This window comes from Phyllostomus hastatus, unplaced genomic scaffold, assembly GCF_019186645.2.
Source record: "Phyllostomus hastatus isolate PE091 unplaced genomic scaffold, TTU_PhHast_1.1 phas_contig_150, whole genome shotgun sequence".
Classification (NCBI taxonomy): Eukaryota; Metazoa; Chordata; class Mammalia; order Chiroptera; family Phyllostomidae; genus Phyllostomus; species Phyllostomus hastatus.
This window is the reverse complement of record NW_025333611.1, coordinates 17636671-17657500: the sequence shown is the minus strand read 5'-3', so window position 1 is coordinate 17657500 and position 20830 is coordinate 17636671. Positions and strand designations below refer to the sequence as shown.

Below are 20830 nucleotides of genomic sequence, written 5' to 3'. Positions count from 1 at the left end.
CTACTGAATGAAAGAGAGGTTGGACTTTTCTCATGGCCCTGCAAGGCAGCATCGGGTTACAGGGTCAGCATGCGCAAGGCTTGCAGCAGCCCCTAGAGCTCCAGTTGTACACACATCAGAGAATGTGTAGAATTCCCGTGGAATGTAGAGAAGAGCAGAAATTGCAGCCTTTGCTACGTAGGAGTTCACACCCTCACCAGGAAGATATGAAGGAATGGAAGCATTTGGAGAACACTGACGCTTGGTCCTTATTTAGCAGGCCCTTGCTGCCTTATTTAGGGCAGCGCAGTCTCTGCTGGTGGGGACTGGTGTTATGGCCGAAGGCCTTAGCTTCTCCCTAGAACTTTCTACACATGCATTTCAAAAACCTCCAAGTTTATCTGCCTCAGGCCTGTCTCAAACCTCCTCACAAAGACTCATGCAGGCTCCACATTCTTGGAAGGGATGCTAGCTCAGAAACACAGAGGGAGTCCAGGACAGTCCCTGATTACATGGGAAGAGCAAGGGGGGAAATGCAAAAAAGAAAAAAACTTCCTTCCGGAGTAGCAAATAAGAAAACACATTAAGGAGAACAGATGGGGGGGGGGGGGGGACTCATCACCATAACAACAAGCCCAACAATCAATCCTGAAAGACAGAATTTTTGTTTTTCTTTTCATCTGTCATTCTCACTACTGTCACTCTCTTCCCCCCCTCCTGGTGGAAGACAAGTTGTGACTTTTTCACTCCCACCAACAAGCTGCTTGGCTTTTGGGAATGCAGCTGCCATGGGATGGGAGGAAAATGTGGTCCCCCAGAGGGGTGCTCAGAAGATTCAAATTCCTTCTTTCCCCTTTCCCCGGGCATGGCTGAGAAACTTACAGCTCGCCCATGAAACACGAACGTAGATGTCTGCACTCAAGTCCACAAGGAAGCCCCCTCTTGTAGGGAGGGACAAGATGGGCCAGAGGAGGAGTCAGAGGTCTGGTCTTTCAATAAAAGGGATTGTTGTCTGTGCCTTAGGATACCCTATAACATTCCAACAGAATCAAAGAGAGTCAGTAAAGGCAACTGAACAGAAGACTGTGACCTTGAGCCTTCTTTGAAAGAACTAAATTCAATGCTATCAAAAAGCTAATGGCACACCTAAGGCACATCACAAAACCTTGCCTACATGTAAACTCTTTAATTGCATGGGCAAAGAGGACACCACCACCACCAGCCCTTCATCCCATACCCTGTCAAATTATGCCAAATTTAGAGAATTGTGCTATATCTAAGTATGTCTTCCGTGAGTCTTCCCTGACCCCTGCTACTACAGAACTGCACTGGCATACAGAAGGGTGAGTGGCACTATGTGTTCTGTAAGAGGAGAGGTGACAGTACCAATACCATCTGTTTCCCTCTTCGTGTATATGGGATGTGTCCCCACACACACATACACTGCCACCTCCATGGGCCAGAGACCTCCTTCAGAAGTGAGAGATGTTCTCCGTATCTGGACATATCAAATGCTCAGTCACTGGACCTTCCTCTTTCTGCAGTTATATAGAATATGTCCCCTACCCCCACTTCCATATGAATGTCCAGCCCTGCTTCCTTCCCAGATATACCAGAAGTGGACTTTCCACCTTCTACAGCCAGGAAGGCAGATGCCCACTTAGGTTTTTTTTAAATAGGAGCAAAAAAGACATCCATGACTCCCTTATCCTTGAAGGCAATCTACAACCATGGTGAACTTGAAAAGACCATGAGGAAGGAAAGAGAAACAGCCTTGGTGGCCAAAGATGCATGGGCATGGCGTATTTAGCTACTGAAAGGCTTGTCAGCTTGTGAAGTCAGCAGGACTTCTTCCTGACCTCGAAGCCTCTTGTCTACCTCCTTCCCCCAGGCCTCCCCCCATCCATTCCCTCTGAGCATCACTGTCACCACACCTCCAGCCTAAGGTGTGGGCTGATAATACAGTCACATGCCTCCCCACCACACCCTAGCCCTATCCATACAGAAAAGTTTTACATGAACTTCCACTAACCATGATTCCACCAAGAACTCTGAAGTACTCTCCAGAAGCAGAATTGCAGACCTCCTAAACAACAAACAGGGAGACATTCTGAGTGTTCTAAAAAATCATGCCAAGTGGGAATTTAATTGTTCAACCAACTCTTGAGCCAACCACCATACTCATTGTTCCCCATTTTCTTTATTGGACCTTTATACCAGGGCAGGAGAAATTCTATTCCTTCGAATAATCATTCCCACTACTTCCAAAGCCAGAATATGCCTTGCCAAGTGTAACCCACATTCAAGAGCCATCTGCTTTAGCAATACAGGAAGCCACCAGAGGGGTATGCTTCAGATAATCCTCCGGCTCTACTGGTCAAGGCTGCTTCTGGGGAAGGCAGGCATGCTGCTGTTTGCCAGCCGCGGTCCCCAAGCTCAGCCCTGCTGAACCCTGTACAATGCACCAAGTAGAACTAAGGCAGAGGTCAATGACTTGGTCAACATGCCCACATTCTAACAGGCAGATGTTGAAGGAATCCCTAGAGCAAGATGGTTCACCCTTTGTGCAACCCCACTTGAGAGGAAAAAAAAAGGAGAGATGTAAAAGTTTTATCCTATCCAGTATCACCAACCAACCAACCAGTCATGGTGTGTGCCTGTGCCGGCTGAGGCATGCGCTTTATTTTCATTCAATGAGAAACTTGTAGTACTTGAGCAAACAATACAAGCGAAGGTGGTAGGGCCATCACAACATCTGAGGATGGGTATTCAGGACTTAAAGATGTTCTCGTGACAAGAACTGCACTAAGCAGTTTTCTGCTCTCCCTGGGCCACCACCTGCCACCATGACCACCAGTTTCGTTCAGTTTTTCTCACCACTTGGGAAGATGCTGTCCCTCAGTCCCCACTTCTGAACCCTACTGGAGGTGACGGAACTTAGGGATCGTATCTGATGGCCTTTCTCAGTCTCCACAAAGTAAGCTCTGTCATCTCCTACTGGACATGGGTACTTGTGCCCAGACCCCTAGAAATTACACACCCTGCTCTATGACCCTCTCATCCAAAACCAGCACAAGATCTTTCACCTCAGGCAACAGATTTCTAAATTCAGCCACCTGGGTCTGCCTACAGTGTTTTTTAGCAAGCACCTCCAACAGAAAAATGACACCAATTAAACATAATTATTAGGATTTAATAGAGCCATTTTTCTACCTCAGTGCCTTTTTACTATTCCAAGCCTCTAGTTTTTTTCCTAAATTAGGACTCAGAGCAGTAAGTTAAAGGTATACATTGGTAGATCTCTATTTTATGTGCAATAACTGTCTTATTAAATTGAAATCAAATGCACATCTAGGGGAAAGTTCATTTTAAGTACCAACTCTCAGGAAAATGCTCAGAGACATAAACAATAAGCAAAGCAAATGTGTTCCTGAGCAACAGACAGGTTGGGGGCAGGAACTGAGCTGAAAATGAAGGGACACTTTTCTGAAAGAATGGGGTAAGCTCAAGAGTACAGCTCTTGGTCGAAGCTGTGCTAAATTTCCTGTGGCATTTCCCACCCCAGAACAGGCATTAGGGAGGGAGGAAATGTAATTATGAATTAAACATAATCAGGGAAGCTTGGAAAACTGTTATATACACACACATACCCATTTGGGGGGGAAGGGGGGTGTTTAATACTTTGTCATTGAATAAAAAGGCTTTCCAACTATTATAAATGTTAAAGAGGGTGATGGGGTTGAGCGTATGTGTGTAAAAATGCTGTTATTTAGATTGTCTCTAGCCTCTCGGCTCACTTTTTTCTGTCCCGTTCCCCCTTTCCCTGCTCCTCTTCCTAGGACAAGACGAGTGCTCTGAGCCTCAGCAACGTGGCAGGCGTGTTCTACATCCTGATCGGAGGACTTGGACTAGCCATGCTGGTTGCCTTAATCGAGTTCTGCTACAAATCCCGTAGCGAGTCCAAGCGGATGAAGGTGGCACCGTCTTCCCAGGCCTTTTCACTAACCTGTTGTTTCACACAGCTGGGTTTCCTGGGAGTCCCTCTACTAGAAAGGGTGGGAGTGACAGGAGGTTGAGTTCAGCCCAAGGGAGGGTACAGGAAGCTGCTATGAGGAAGGTGGCAGGGAAAGCGGCAGCAGTGAAGAGGTAAGGAAGATGGGAGGGAAGGAAGCCAATAAACATAAGGCCCAAGGAAATAACTACTTCAGCCAGAGATAGGGTGATAAGATTAAAAGTTAGGACTTGAAGTGGACAGTGAACACAGCATGAGGCAAGAGTGATCACTACAAAGGTAGATTCTTGCTGAGGTTGCATTAACAGAAATGTAGCTCCCAATATAGGGAAGAGGGTCTCTACCCCCTGCAAAATGGGTGACCTTGCCATGCTTGGTGAATTAGGTTGGGGGGTTGGGGCTGGGGCAAGTCAGAAAGGCTGCCCTGAGAAAGTGATGTTTAACAGACTTGAAGTGTGAAAGAAATGAACCACGGGAAGAGAGTTGGCAGCAAAGGCTGCACAACAGTGTGAGACCCAAAGACCAGAACTCTCACTCAGAAACCAGAAAAAGGAGAGGGAGACCAGGATACAGGAAAACTGAGGGAAGAGAAAAACGTGAGAATTGGGAACTGAGAGAGGGATTCAGGCAACTAGAACATTAGTGTGTAATTTAAATTGTCATACAGTAGCAAAAATATATAACCTAAGACAAATTCCAAACTGAATAAAGTCTCAGATCCTCCACCTCTTCCCTCTGCCTGAAAAAACAGACCAGAACCTGAGTTCTTAGCTGATGTGAAGGACAACCAGGGTCTTTAATATTCACCACCTTGCTCCCCCCAAAAAATAATCCCTAGCCTCTCCCCCCGCCAAGAAAGCCACTGACCTTTCATGATTGCATGTGGCCATGCTAACATGGGCTGTGTTTAAGCTACAGCAATTGAGGCTTTGCACATTTCCACGGAATTAATGAGCAGCTGAGAGACCTGATGATGCAGGGGTGGGGTAGAGGAGTGGTGCATCCGCCACAGCACGTAGCCACGCTCTCTGAGCACACGTGCTGGGGCGAGGTCATTACTGAGGTTTGAGCTTTTATTAGGGTGTCCTATGATGTGCAGAGGCTTCCCAGACTTCTCATAGAAAAGCAAGCAGCTGAGAACTTAGGATGCAATCACCGTTAGAGAAATGGAAACAGTCTCTCAAGAGCCAACTTTGGATTTGCATTCACCCTTTTCTCCCTGAGTATCAATTTTAAAACAACAACTCTAAGGATAAAATTTAAGAATGGCTAGTATTTCACACATGGATAAGGGAGAACCACATTTCCCAGAAGAAATGACATCATCTTAGCTACAGGGGCGGGTAGGAAGAACCACAGTTAAAAGGCTCTCGCCCCCAGAACTGTAAGCTTAAGCAAGTCAGTCATAAGTCCTCAGTCTTCTCTGTAAAGTGGAAGAAATAAACTAGATCAGTGTGTTTCAGCCTGGTTTGTATATTAGAATTCCCATGGAGAGTTTTTAAAACTCAAGGAGTCCAGGTCACATACCATACCTATCAAGTCATCATCTCTAGGATTAGGTCTTAGGCTTCAGTGTTTTTTACCCCAAAACTCCCCAAGTGCTTGCAACATGCAGCCAAGTTTGAGAACTAGTGAGAGAGTCACTTTTAGCATTGCTTTCTGCTCCAGAGTTTTGACTTTGTTCATCTCTTCTCCTAAGACCTCATAACTATATTAGAAAGGAAGCCAGTGAGCAGGCAATGCCCACTAACACAGGTGTGTGCAGTCACTGACCTCTGAGGCATGCTCAGCTTCCTTGAAAACCAGTTCTCAATGGCATGACATTGGAGGGTTTCAGCTACATCCTGGGCCAAGTTCTCTCACACTCCGATAGCCAGCAGTGCTGACTTTGCCACTAATCTTCTCCTTTAAGATAAACTCAATAAGTACCACTGACTTCAGTGGAATATTATGGGAATGTGTGAGACCTTTTGAGCAACAAACCCCAAGGACATCAGTGTGAACTTTAAACTATTTTTTACTTAAGGGAATGAGGCAAAGAAATATCATAGAAGATATTCATTTCAAGCTAATCAATAGAAGATTCCATATTTTACAAACACATACAAAGTAATTTCCTTTTCAACATTTTTAAGTGAGAATAAGTAACCATTAATTCCTTGTGTTTTCATTTCACGTTTCTCCCATAGAGCATTACAGTGGTCTGTATTTGGCCTTGACATAGAAGAGTGCAATCCAGGCCAAACTTGTTCTTCAGTGGAAGACAGCCAAGGCAGAATGTAAATAAATCAATTGTGGGTTTGAGGAAGAGAGAGAACCAGTGTGGGTAAAGCATCATATGGGGCAAATTTGCCCAAATTACTGATTTTAAAAAGAAATAACATTGAAAAACATTGCCAGAATTGCCAGCGATAAGAGAATACTCCCATCAAAGTATTGCAGAAAGAATAAAAATGTGGTCAAAACCACCCTGTTTAGATCTGTCTGGCCACAGTAGGTAAACATTCTTCTCTGGTCACTAGAATCATGGTAATATGCAAAGGAGAAAGCCACAAAAATTTTAAGAAGGATCCTAGGTGGCTGAGTTTTCTTAGACAAATTCAAGACTATCAATTAAGCATCTAACTGTAATCTGGACACTGGGAGATAGTTCAGAAATAAGAAGAAATGGCCCTTGCTGCCCTCCAGGAAGTTAGCTCCCTAAAAGAAGATGAAACTTGCACAGCTGCCACAGAACCGTTACCAGAGAATATATAATGCATGAGTACTAAGGTGAGGGGGGCTTCAAGAAGAAGGTGAGAACAGAATGCACCTTAAAGGAAGTGGAGTTGGTCTGAGAGAAAGAAACCTCTCAACTTGCAAACAATTCTTCTCCTTTATGGAGATTCCTACCAAGAAACCAAGACCCACCTCAAAAATTCTATGAGTATCTCTTAATAGGAAGTGAGAGCGACAGGAAGAGATAAGGGTTTGGATTCCATGTAATGAAATTTCTTTCTTCCAAGGAACTCAGAACAGAGCCCTTCCTCTCATCTGACAGGGTGTGGTTCTCGTCTCATATTGTGTTATTGAACCCTCCACCCAACTCATCTGGTCCTGGTGTGATTGTTTGAGTTCTTTTCATATCTAGAATTCCAACGTTCTAGAAATCACATGCTTAAGTCAGCACTGATCTGAAGTGTCAGTCTAGAAGTGCAGGATATATGTGCCGATGGACAGCATTTCGCAGAGAATGATCTCTGCAATGCATCCACAGTTTTTTTGGCACACGCCCCTTTCCAACTACATTGTACCTATTGTATTACTGTTCAAACGAGTCCCATATTTCCTTAACACATGCTGCTGGCAGTAGGATAGCATTTCCCTGAAGTAAATCAGAGGTAGGCTTTAATTTTAACCCAACAATAACAAACCCTTAATTTTTAACATTTCAAATAATTTTTCACACAGTGGCATCACTTGCTTAAAAGCCTATATAGGTAAGGAGATAAACACATTTTATAAACATGGAGATTAAAAGGGTCTAGAGATATAAGGAGATATGCACAAGGTCACACAACTAGTTGATGTCAGAACTGGAACTAAACTCCAAGTTTCCTAAACCCCATTTCCAGACCTCTTCCACTTGGTTCATGTCACTACATTTATTACCATCAGTGCAACCACAGCACTATTCCAAGTTTAGAAAACATAATATAAGAACCAGAAGGGATCTTAGAGATCACCCAGTCCAGCAAACCTCACTACACAGAGAACATGAGGTTCAGAGTGGGGATCAGACTTGTGCAGAGCCATGAAACAGTTTTGTGAGTTCATGGGAAGTCAAAATTAGCATTGCAGATTAGGAAAGGAGTTGGATGGGGAAAAGGATAGGGGTGCTATTTTAAGTCCAATGTTGACTCACTCTCCTTGCCAATCATTGCCAAGGACCCGGGGAAGAACCCCATGGTCCTCCTGAAAAGGGTTTCTGTTTGATCCCACAGCAATCCATCAATGAAGCCATACGGACATCGACACTCCCCCGAAACAGTGGGGCAGGAGCCAGTGGTGGCGGTAGTGGAGAGAATGGCCGAGTGGTCAGCCACGACTTCCCCAAGTCCATGCAATCGATTCCCTGCATGAGCCACAGTTCAGGGATGCCCTTGGGAGCCACAGGATTATAACTGGAGCAGATGGAGACCCCCTGGGGAGCAGGCTCGGGCTCCCTCAGCCCCATCCCAAACCCTTCAGTGCCAAAAACAACAAAATGAAACACAACTGCTACCAACCACTGCGACCACAAGGAGGATGATTCAACAGATTTTCCTGAAGAACTGGAAACCATTCTACTCTCCCATTTCCTTTTTTGATGTTCTTTCATGCTGTTCCGTTGCTAAGTAAGGATGATAAATAACACTGCACTGCAATAAGGGGAAATAACCCTGTCTAGTAGAGCCTGTGTCTCTGACAATGGAGTCACCAGAACACTAATGAGGAAACTGTACCATTTTCCTTTAATTTGGTTGTTAATGTGTCTTAGTTTGCGTAATTTTTTCTCACTAATATTCATGGTTTGCAGGTTCTGTTACACCCCTTCCTTCTCCTTACTTCTTATTCCTAACTCCCTGACCATCCCTCTTCAGTTTTCAGGTTGGAGATTCACAATTTGTTCCACCTTAAAAGCAAGCAAAAGGAAAAAATAAAAAGCAACCTTCAAACTAATTCGCCATGGGAGCTCTCCAAGTTACCTTCCACTCCACGGCCCTGAGCCCTGGATGGAGATGGAGGTTGTTGAAGAAGTGAGCTGCCGACAGAGGACTGCCTGATTTAGTTGAGAATACGTGTGAAAAGCAACTCAGACCAAGGGTGGTGGAGAGGGCAAAGGCAGGTGTGAACTCAGAGGAGGACTCATAAAGTTATTGCTGGAAGCCCAGATAAAGCTTCTTTTAATAAGTAAGAGCCATCTCATCGGCCTTAGGTGGAATGGTGTATTTTGTCCCAGAATCAACCTTAGCCCTGAGAAATATGCCCTCCTGACCACGTGCAAGCCCAACGGCACCCTGGTGGCTAAAGGGCAATTGGCCTTCTGAACCAAGTAGAGACTTGGGAACAGCTGACAGCCAGGAAGATAACACCCATGATTTTTGCTTTTCATTTGCTTAACATCTGAGCAGGAGCCCTATTGTGAAAGAGACTCTCTTTCTTCAGAGCCTCTGATATGGGGGGAAATGCTATGCAAGCTAAGTGCAAAGGAAAGGTGATAAAAGAATTTTAGAAAAGGAAGTTTCATCAAAGCCCACAAACAATAGGACCTTCCATGGTGTGCCCTCTCTTGGGTTTGAGAGGCTGACCCAGAGAACTTGGGTTTTTATGTCCATATAAAAGTGTTATTTTAGCATGTGGCCAGATAACATTCTGCCATCTTTAGAAGGTAAAATACCCTAGGCTGAATTATTTGAAGGAGAAAAGGGAGATGGATTAAATTGAAAATGACACTGGGGTTCTTAAGGTCCCTGATCCCAACTTTTAAGCCAAGGAAGCAGACTTTCCCCTTGGCTAAGACAGGATGGAGGTGTTCTATTCCAGTGACCAGAATCAATACACCCAGGATTGTGACTACAAAGCTGAACTAAAGCAAGACTAGAGAGGTGACAGGGCTCATGGAGAGAAGCCCAGGCTGACTGCAACTTTGGTTGGGAGAGTGCTGTCTCTAGCACACGGCCTTCTTGAAGATTCCAACTCTAGTTCTTGGGGCAATTGGCTTCCAGCTCTCCAGCTGCCACTCTCCTAGGTGCATGATTCAGTGTGTGCCATATGTCATTAGCTTCTATTGATAACCATATTCTGGCTTGTTCCCTTATTCCTACTTCTATCCAGTCTTCTCTGCTAGGGGTTATCATTAGCAACTGACAAACTAAAGGTTTTGGAGCCTGCCTATAAGTAGGCACAGCATGACTGGTTTCATCTGTGGATTCTCTCAGTGGACACCCACCATCTCTATGTCCCTCCCATTCTTCTTTCATCAGTCATAGCAAAGAACCATCCCAAAATCAAACTCTTTGCCCTTGCAGCTCGAGTGTTGTTGTTCAGTCTCTCACGTGTCAGTGTGGGCATGGTACGTGAAGCAGGACCCTCAAGATGGATTATCACTTTCTACTACTGCCAGCTGATGTCCTCCCAGCCCCTGCCCTCTCACCAGATTTTTCTCAGCTCTTAGCCTACCACTGCAGAATCCGGTATGACCCGCCATTAGGGAATCTGCATTTCAGAGGAGTTGGCAATAACCCTCTACCATCATCAACATGCTTCAAAGACCTTTTGCCTTTGGCCTGGTAGGATGCTTCTCCAGCTACTGAGCTCACCAGTAACCTGATCTGATAGGGAGAGGCCACTGATGCTAGAAATGAGGGTCTGTGCTCTGTGGGGGTCCAAGACTCCAGTGGAAGATGCCTTTCATCAATGGAGGAGTGACGGGAAAGACAAAAGCAAGAAAAAAAGTTAACTTGTATTATGTATTTTTACTACACTTTTCTTAAAAATAGAGCTATGGGAAAACTCTGAAAGAGATTGACATTTTTCTCAACAGGAATCCATACTTAACAGTTCTAGCTTTCATTAAATTTTGCTCTTTGGTACCTGAGCCTTTTATTTAACATCTATATTTGTTTAATTCTCTTGGCAGATGTGTGAAAGGATTTTGGCTTGATCAAACACTAAATATTTTTTTGGTTTCTGGGTTTTTTTCTTCCCAGGTAGTCAGGTTTATTTTTTTTTCTTTTGGTATTTGCATAAAGTGAAAATATCACCAAGAATTAAATCACTGTGGATCCATTATCTACTTTTCATATTTGTCCATCCATTTTTGTGCCATTTCTGAAGCCATAGCTCTAGGGATTATGTGATTTTCTTACTGTGGAGCCTAAGTCCAATACATTTTTTTAATGATGGCCACTATGCATGATTCACAAGTAGATCTCAAACAAGTCATTTCAGCTGAACTAGATCATTGTACGTTATTCATCCAAATAGGGGGGGAAAAAGACTGGTATTTGGTTTTCAAGGGCTACAGTTTCAATAGCATAAGGAGCCACTTGCAATGGTCACAGTACCTCTAGGGAACTGGTTGGCTCAGAAGAACTAGAGTCCAGGTAGTGTGATGTGCACAGACTCACAACAAAAAACAAATCTAGACCTGGCTTTTAAGTAGATAATCTTGGTCCTCAGGCCACTCAACAAAGATGTGCTTTCTGTAAAGGATCTGACACTTGTTGACACTTAGACACTGATGATTTAGAACAGCTTCAATTGTTTTTTCTTTCCCAAGGAACTTTGCATATTAACAGGTGTCAGGGGGTTAAAATAAAAGAAAGAAGCTCCAACAGTGGCATTTCAGGCAACAACTACCATGGTAGAAAGGGGCTGGGGGAAGGGAAAGAAATGAGCAGACTTGCATGAAGCTTCAGGCACTGTCCACACCCACCTGCAGCCACCTTTCACATCTAGGGAGACATGGAATGAAGAAGCACTTAACACCAGCTGCCACAGGGAGAAACTGATCCCTATCACCTTACCATCAAATAGTTAGAATAATGACCATAATGGCTATAAGAGCACTACTGAACACTTCCTATGTTAAGCACACTTAATACCTTTTATATCCCGAAAATGGGCCTCTAAGGTAGAGCCTTACAAATGAGGAACTCGGATTTAAAGAGAAGATATTAACTTGCTCAAAGTCGAATGACACAACTGAGGTCTGAGCAGGATCTGCTTGAATCCAAAGCCTTTACATTACTCACCCCTCTGTTAACCTGGCCATGGTGCATGATGGTAAGGAAAATAACAGGCAAACAGTTCTCTATCTTTCTGTTATGCCAAAGTAACTACAGTTAAAGTGACATTTCTCACACTTTTGGGAAAGTCAGCCTGTCCTTTTGGGGTATGAGAGATCACTATTGCAGACAAAACTGCAAAAAGAGGAGTAAAGAAGAAAGAGTCCCTTTAGCTCCTTTAAAATAGATCCAGGCAAGGAGGCAGCAAGGAAGAACTGAAAAGCAGGCCCCCTGCAGAACAACTGACCCAGCCCAGGGAAGGATTCTGGGCGCTGTCCTGGGGAAAGGGGGCTATCGTTCTGTGTGGACAAGACCAGGGTCAGTGCTGGATTTGGGACAAACCCTTATCAAGGAGGCACCGCAGGTATGAAAGTTGAAATACACATCCTCTATTTTTTCGGGTCTTGCATCTTTTATAGCCCTGTTTAGGTTATCTGATCAGTAACACTCTGCCAAGTACTAAGAGGGGGTTACCAAGGCCCTACAGAAATGGCAATGGACAACTTTCACTGAAATAATGTCAAAAGTCAACTTAACCTAATTAAGAGACAAGATGGCAAGTTCCTTTCTTAGCAAATGACAATGTTCTTTCTAAGAAAGAATATCTATGGAGTTCCACCACTATTTCACTTTAAAGATAAGAAAACTGAGGTTCTTGAAAAAGAAGCTGCTTTCCCCAGATCACAACATGAGTAGAGAAGCAATGTGGCATCGTGGGAAGGCCAGTAGATTAGGGTTGACATTACCTGGCTTCTCCTCCATTTCAAACTTGTACAAGAAAATTAACTACCCTGAGCCTCATTTTCCTTAACAAATAAATGGAACTTCTGATATCAAAATAGGCAGTGATTCTCTACCCTAACTGCACACTGGAATCACTTAGGGGACTTTAAACAAAATCTCTAACACCCAACATGCATTTCCAAATATAATTTGTCTGAGTGCAGGCATGGTTGTTTTGTTTCATTGCTTTGTTTTGAACAATCCTGTTATCATAATGTGCAGCTAGGATTGAGAACAACTAGAGCTGAGTCATCCAGAGGATCAAGGAAAATGCTCATGAAAACATCTTTGGAAATTACAAAGCACTATTATTAATGTATTTGACCAACACCAGAAACCAGGTTATCTGATGGCAGTCAAATCTCTATGGTCTCAAGGGAGAAAATGCTCTTATATTCATTTGATAAAAGAAAAGGAAAAGACACAGTCCCAAATTGGGCTCTAAATGCTCCTTTACCCTTTAGGCATGTTTGTGAACAACATTTTGTTGGGAAAAGACAGAGACACAGGATATTAGAGATAAGTTACAATCATCACAGGTAACCCCTCAGGAAAGAGGGAGCTCAACTTTGTCAAATGAATCAGCCAATTTGACACAGCCAGTTATTTTCCAAACTACTTGGCTTTTTCCATTAGAGACACCAAAGCCCATCACCTGCATTTTTAACATTCTACTAGAAAGCATTGTCTCTCAGCTCCATCTGCCATGGGCACTCAGTCCTGCTGGTGTCAGCTCAAAATTCTGGATACTATGCTAGGATTTCACATACCTGTCATTCGGTCCCCAAAACAACCCTGTGAGGTGGTGACTTATCTCTCTCATTTTACATAAGAGGAAATGAAAGCTCAGGGAAGTTCAGAACCCAAGTCAAGTAGCCAACCAATGACTTGGCCTACATATTAATCCAAGTCTGTCTCTCTCCAAAGTCACCATCTTTCTACTTTTCTTGACCACCTCCAGAGGAGATTTCACCATGTTAAGGAAAAGAAGTGGACTGAGATTTAAAAGGCAGGAAGTCTATTGCCTACATCACTGCCAATTTGTAACGTGACCTTGGGCAACTCATTTTCCTACTCTGGGCCTCAGAGACCTTATTGGTTGAAATGAGAGAAGGGGGTTAATCTAATTGATCTCTAAGACTTCTCCTGGGTGTAGCCTTATGTCAGTGGTTTTCAACTAGAGGCAACTGTGTGCCCCCTAAGACATTTGGCAATAGCTGGAGATATTTTCTGTTGTCACAACTAGAAGAGGATGTTACTGGCATTTAGTGGGTCGAGATCCAATGATGCTGCTAAACATCCTTCAACACACAGGGCAGCCTCTCATAGCAAAGAACTAGCCAGCCTCAAGTGCCAATTGTGCTGAGCTTAAGAAACCCTGTCTTATATAATTATGGCATCATGAAAGTATGTGGGGATGCAGATAATGGCAGGGCAAGTCTTACTAGAAAAGGCGAGGATCCTAAATCAGGTGAAACAACAGCGAAGATGGTTACCTGGATTTAGGCAAGGAAGAAGCTGAGTGTAGAGAAGTGAGCTGGGGTCAGAAGAGTTTGGCTCCCAGCACAAATCTAGACAGGTCAGAGAAGCCAAAGCTGGGGATCCAGTCAAGCAGCCGGTCCGAGCCAACAGCATGTTGCTAAGGAGCTAGCAAGGTGCTCTGCCTGCAGAAGGGCTAACACTCTGCACAGGATCTGTCTGCAGGTTGCTCAGCAGCCATATTCAGTTGAGAGATGTACAGATGAGCCCTGTACATCCCCCAAAGGTCTTGCTGAGCTTCATTTTTATTGCAGAATATACACTCTTCTTTCTAACAAACACAGATAATGAGCACCCATGTCCACAGATGGATGTCATAGGGAAAAAGGAGATAAGTGACAGCCCTGTCTCTCATAGAATTGATAGTCACGAAGAAAAAATAAGACACATAAACACCAATAAGTATAACACAAGGTTGAAGGGAGATAGGAAAAAAAGGCAAAGTATCTGGGTCCAGTCTTCCACATGCCTCTCATCACCCTGTGCCCAGCTTCCAAAAAAGGGATTCTGAGTAGATGACATTGCATATCCTTCCCCACTTGATCACTATTTTCCAGCTAACCCAGCTTCTGTCATGTTCTTCAAACATGCTACACTTAGTTCATCCCAAGACTCTTGCACCTGCTGTTTCCTTGCCTTGAAATCCTCTTCCACCAGATCTTTGTGAGACTGGCTCCTTATCATCTATGTCTCAACTCCAGATACCATCTGCCCACAACAGCCTTCCCTCTCTACCCTATCCAGATAAGCTCTGGATTCACTCTCTCACATTACTCATCACCACCTAACAGTATCTTGTTTACTTGCTTACAGTCTGCCTCTTCTTGTCTAGAACATACATTTACAACACCAGGGAGCTTGTCTGCCCCAAGCACAATGCCTGGTCATAACAGGTCCTCAATCAATAATCACTGACTCATGATGATGAATGAGAGAAGTAGAATGCTCTTTGGTGTCCATGGGAGGCAGAGGTCATTTCTGCCTGGGGAAATAAGGGAAGGAGGTGATGACATTTGTGCGTTGCCAGAAATTACACTGCCAGAGAAGTAAAAGCATTTGAAGAAGGGGAAACAGAGAAAGCCAGGGTGAGAAGGACAGAATAGGCAGGGCGATGTAATTGGCACCACATTGGTCAGGCAAATCAGTGAAGAGAAGGCTGGACTGGGCACGGGAAGCAATTGATCCATCCTGGAATAGGGAGTTGAGGGGTTTGGGGAGGGAGGCTGCGCTAAGAAATTCATTCAGGTATTATGTATTCAATTTAGCAAGAAAGGGATATTTTAGGCACCAACTATGTGCCACGTGCTATCACAGGCACTTTATACCACTCCTCTCTAATCCTCATGGCAATATCCCTGTGAGGCAGAACTGCCACCCAATGTTATACCTGAGCAAACTGAGGCTCAAAGGTGGAAGCAGAGCATTAGCCACCTAGAGTTTGTGCATTCCTACAATGAAGGAATTCCCATAACGGACCAGAGGGAGCCCGCTGTCCTCATGGTAGGTTCTAGTACAAAGCCCCAGAACACTCCCAGGAAGGCACAGACCTGCCACCTGTGGGTGGCACTTGCTTGAATACACAAAAAGTCACCAAAGAAGGAGCCAGTGGGTACCAATGGGTGTTGTAGCATCAGAGACACCATGACAAAAAGGCTTCTGGGCTCTGTCTATACTCAATAAAAGGGAACATGATGGGTTCATAAGTCAAGTCATGAGCACAAAATGAAGAAGGAGAGCTGCTCTGTGACATCCTCTCCATTCCTGCTGTGGTAAAGCATTCTTTTCCATTCCTGAAGGACCGTGGGCTTGTGGCCCATGGGAAACGTTAACAGCAGTATTATGTATGTATCTTATGGCAAAAGATCCTTGGATGTACATAAGGAGTCTACATAGGGTGTGTGTGTGTGTGTGTGTGTGTGTGTTTAGACTATTGCCACAGTAAAGCTGCTATCACCAAAAAAGAAAAAAGAAAACAGCACACGAAATCAGTTCATAAACATCAAATTACAGAAACCATGTAGTGTAATTAATAGCATTACTACAAATAAGCATTACCACTGCCATTTGTAAATATTTGCTCAGGGCTGGGCATTATATACATATTGTCTGATTTCATACTCACATATCCTTGGGGAGAAATAGTTGCATTTCTACTGGATAAATGTTTTATATAAATGAATGAAAATAGTAATTTAATAAGAGTTGGTAGAAACCTTAGAAATCATCAAATAATTTTACTCAACTGCATTTTATATATAAATGAACTTGAGGCCCTACAGAATAAGTGACTTGTCCAAGCTCATGTAAGTTTCTGACTAAACTAAGACTAGTTAGAAGCTAGCTCTCCTGCCTCAGAGTCCCAAAATCTTCCTATACTTAAACAGCCCTAAAACTCAATGTCTAGCTTTATTCCTAGCCCTGTAGAGCTAATCAAGTGTATCTGGATAAACTGGACAATGCCCTGGGAAGTTTTTTTTTATTGTTATTCAAGTACAGTTGTCTCCAATCCCCCCCGCTCTCCCCCACCCCACCCACCCCTACCTCCTGCCCTCAATCCTACCCCCTTTAACTTTGTCCATGGGTCCTTTACAGATGTTCTTTAATGACCCTTTGCCTTCTTTCCCCTGTTATCCCCTCCCTCTCCCCTCTGGCCACTGTCAGTTTGTTCTTTATTTCCATGTTTCTGGTTCTATTTTGCTCATTTCTTTGTTTTGTTGATTAGGTTCCACTTAATAGGTGAGATCATATGGGGAAGGTTTTTTGAATTAAGGTAGCTAAAACTTTAATCAAGACTAGTCTTGAATCTAGTGTCGCAGGTTCGATTCCCAGTCAGGGCACATGACTGGGTTGCAGGCCGTGACCCCTAGCAACCGCATATTGATGTTTCTCTCTCTCTTTCTCCCTCCCTTCCCTCTCTAAAAAAATAAATAAATAAAATCTTTAAAAAAGAAAAAGACTAGTCTTGAATCTAAATAAAGTATTCAATTGCCTAGTTAATGGGACTTCAGACCTGGGATAAAATTTTCTCCCCCCCCACCCCCCCCCAAAAAAAAGAGATTAAGAAGTATCTATTGCCAGTTATAAAAATCATCATAAGTACAGCATAGGGAATATAGTCAGTAATATTGTAATAACTATGTATGATGTCAGATGGGTACTAGACTTATCAGGGTGATCACCCCATAAGTTATATAAATGCCAAACCATTATGTTGTACACCTGAAACTAATATCAAAGTAATATAACATGATATAATAATATGTCAACTATAACTGAAAAAATCCCCCCAACCAAAAACATTTCCTTGATGTGACCTATATACCCAAAATTCCTTATCCAGGAAAAAGCCTGATTCCATAAAGATGTTAAATTTCTTTATAAATGCTCTTGGTAGACAAAAATATCTGGCAAACTCAAACTGCGTGTAAGCACCTGTTACCAGATGTTTTCTTGATAACAGCCATGGATAGGAAGAATAGAGAGGCAGTCGAAGAAAAGTGAGGTAGGCACACAGGGAGGTAAGCAAAGAATTCAGAATGGAAAGTTAGAGAATATTGAAGACCAATGTCATAGTTTTACAATTACAAAGCCTTTGTTTTAATGTACATCCCTAAAAATATGTCATAAAGAGAAAGCAGAAATTCATTATTCAATATAGAAGCCTAATGTCGGATGTATATGAGTTTAAAGTAGAGATTATCTAAGCAATTCTGGGAGGAAAAGCGACTTTAAAATTTTTTTTAATTATCTAAATATTTTAGACAAACAAAATATCTCATTATCCTTTTCTTTATCTCTCCTTGAAACCATAATCAGAAAAAAATCATTTTGGTTTTTCTTTCAAAAAAATGTGCAATGACCTAGAAATCTTGTCTTCACACACACACTCATTTTGTAAGGGGGTAAAAAGAAGCCATTCATTTAATTTGATTGAGTAATTAGCTTAATAAACTGCAGAGAAACCACTTAGCAATCATATATATTTTTTAAAAAAACTTCCCAGCCATTGGAAGCCCATTAGAAAAAAAACAGTATAGTATGTGGTAGTAGCATCCACTCCTTTGGGGAGCTGCCCTTACCACCCTGTCACCTTGTGGTCCTGGTTTGTGCTGCCAATCTTAGTATCCTGCCCTTCCCCACACCCCTTTTGCCCTGGCCACAATGATTGTGCTAGACATACTCTTGTGATCCAAGTCAGGCCAATTAGAATTCTTCCCTGGGAATTTTTCAATCTGGACTTTGAGTAAGAAAGGGGTCTATAGTTTAACTGCAACCTAAAATTATCAAAGGGCTATCTATCTGTTGACTCATGGAGAGAAAGTTCATTCTGCAGCAGAAGAGAATAAAGCCAATTAGCCCAGATCAAGGTACATGATGGAGGGAGAGGGTCTTAATGTGATCTGAGTCCCTGGACCCAGTTACAGAAGCCAGACTTTACCCAAGACCTCCCAGTGGTAGGAGCTAATCAATTGCCTCTTTTGCCTGAGCCACTTTCAATTAGATTTCCATCTCTTAATGACTAAAAGAATTCTGATTCACCAATCAGGGACCGACTAGGAGCCATATAATAATTAGGAAAAAAGTCAGTAATTGAGTTCTAACCAGTTGTTTCTGTGGCTAACCACTGGTCTCAAACTGGTTTAACCAAATTCAAATATTTCCTGTCCAAGCCTATTTACATGTATTGAGGCACTAACGTTACCATCCTGACATCTGTCATCCGTTTTCTCCTCTGCTGTCAAGGGAAAGAATGTTTTTTACCAACCTGTCAGTGGGAGATTGGGGGGAGCTATGGTGTTAAGGGCATAATAAATAATACTTCAAAGGGGTTCATTTCTGTCCATAAAGTTTTGTTTTCCTTGCCCTTGGAAAAGAGCATATTAGTAGAGGGTCTCTCCCTTCTCTCTTCTCTCTCCTCTCTTTCTTCCTCTGCATCATCAGGGAGTAAAAGGAAGCTTTTATTATTCATGTTTACTCTTGTTCTGCAGCAGAGATCGGACACCTGCAGTTAGCTATAGCTTTGCATTAAATATGTTGCCTTGGATAGAAAGAAACATACTAAATGCATAAATTCCATGAGGACCTGAGGGAGGTTGCATAGAGAAATAAGAGTATGTAAAAAGAAGGATAGAAGAAAACCATACTGATACACAGGCTCACAAGGGTAAGCAGCAGTTTGGTGCCTTCAGAAATCCCTGAAATATCTATTCCCACCCCGTGGGCTCATACACAAAATTCCACTCACTACATTGGATTCTTTTAACTTAGAGTGATCGTTACTCTGGAATAATAATCTTTCACATTGCCACAGAATTCTGCTTCTGCAAAGGTCTTTCATAAATATGGTCTGTCTTGATCCACAACAATATCCTGTATGGTGGACAGATGATCATTCCCATTTTATAAATTAAAACCTCAGGCTTAGGAAGATCAAGAGACTTTCCCAGTATCACATAAGCAAAAGGGGGTAACCAGGACTGGAATAGGAGCCTCCGAACTCATGATCACTGCCAAATGAGAACCCCAGACAGTTGCTGATCAAGTGACACCCCTTATGAGGAGGGAAAAGGAAAAGCATGTATCCACTAACTTGAAGATGTAATTGGCCAAGGACTGGCCCTTACACAAAAGAATGAGAAGAGGAAACTAGTATTGTTTGTAGGCAGAGCTAAACTAAAGGGTGGTCTGATAGGACAGATGTTATTGTTTGTTTGTTTTTTTCCCATCACAAGAATGTTTAGGGGGTAGAGAAAATTCTGCTCACCAGAATACCTATATCACATATACATTCTTCTCACCCACCCCCATCAATGCCCATTAAAAAAAGTGGTCTATGAGGCAGGCATTATTATCTGTTTTCTGTGATGCTCAGAGAGGTTAAACAACATGCCGTCACAGAACTGCCAGTTGGTGGAGCCAGGTTTGCACTTCAGAGTTGGCTAGCTCCAAACTTCCCCTTATACCAAGCTAGCAAAAAACCAAATGCCGAGTCTCCATTAAGAACCCAGAATCCTTGTCAACTAGCTCCCAGTTTGTTTTTTAGAGATGCAGACTTGGAATGAAAATCGGCTACTTATCATGCTCTCTTTTCTCCCGCACCCACTGAAGAAAGGGTTGCTGCAGGACCAATTTGCAAAAATGGTTGCCACACATGTGGCATCACTCTAGTCTCATTACACTCTGAGGGGCAGGCAACAAGACCCCCATTTCACAGATGAATAAACAGAGGCTCAGAAAGATTTGATGACTGGCCCCCAAGGCCAACCTGGGTCTTTTAACTACAGCCCCAGAAATCTTTCCTTTCCTATCTCACCAAGCCGAGCATGTATTAAGTACTCAACAAATTAATGAATTAATGGATTATATAACTAATTAGTTAATAATACTCAAGGACTCTATCTCAGAAGGATTATGCTTTCAAATGCTTTCATTATGCTCTCTCTACATGCAGGTCTACCTGTTTCTTTCCCACAGAAAATCAAGACTCATTAAATGGTCAATCTGCAAAAGCTCTTTCTCCCTGGGTCCCCCATGACAGGTATTAACAGGGACATTTCCTTTAAATGTGCCCCCCTCCCTGGCCCCCAGAGCTCCATCAGCCTGCCCACAGGTACAGTTCCATTGGCTCTTTTCTCACCTGTCCTACCACTTGCTCCTTCCCCACTGGCCGGCATTCTGCCAGAGCCCACACTCCCCTTTGCCCCCA

General features: G+C 43.1%; 1 protein-coding gene across 6 annotated transcripts in view; it reads left to right on the top strand.

Moving 5' to 3' along the window:
* The window catches only part of GRIA1 (glutamate ionotropic receptor AMPA type subunit 1), a 274574-nt gene extending 263614 nt beyond the window's left edge, over positions 1–10960 (top strand). For 3 of the 6 annotated variants that reach the window (XM_045825126.1, XM_045825124.1, XM_045825125.1), the window contains exons 15-16: positions 3819–3953; positions 7954–10958. In XM_045825126.1, coding sequence (XP_045681082.1) covers positions 3819–3953; positions 7954–8154 — 336 coding nt within the window. In that variant the 3' untranslated portion in view covers positions 8155–10958. Of the gene's footprint in view, positions 1–3818; positions 3954–7953 lie in introns of all 6 variants that reach the window. The other 3 variants (XM_045825109.1, XM_045825123.1, XM_045825118.1) reach the window with 2 other exon arrangements.
* Positions 10961–20830: the final 9870 nt, after the last annotated feature.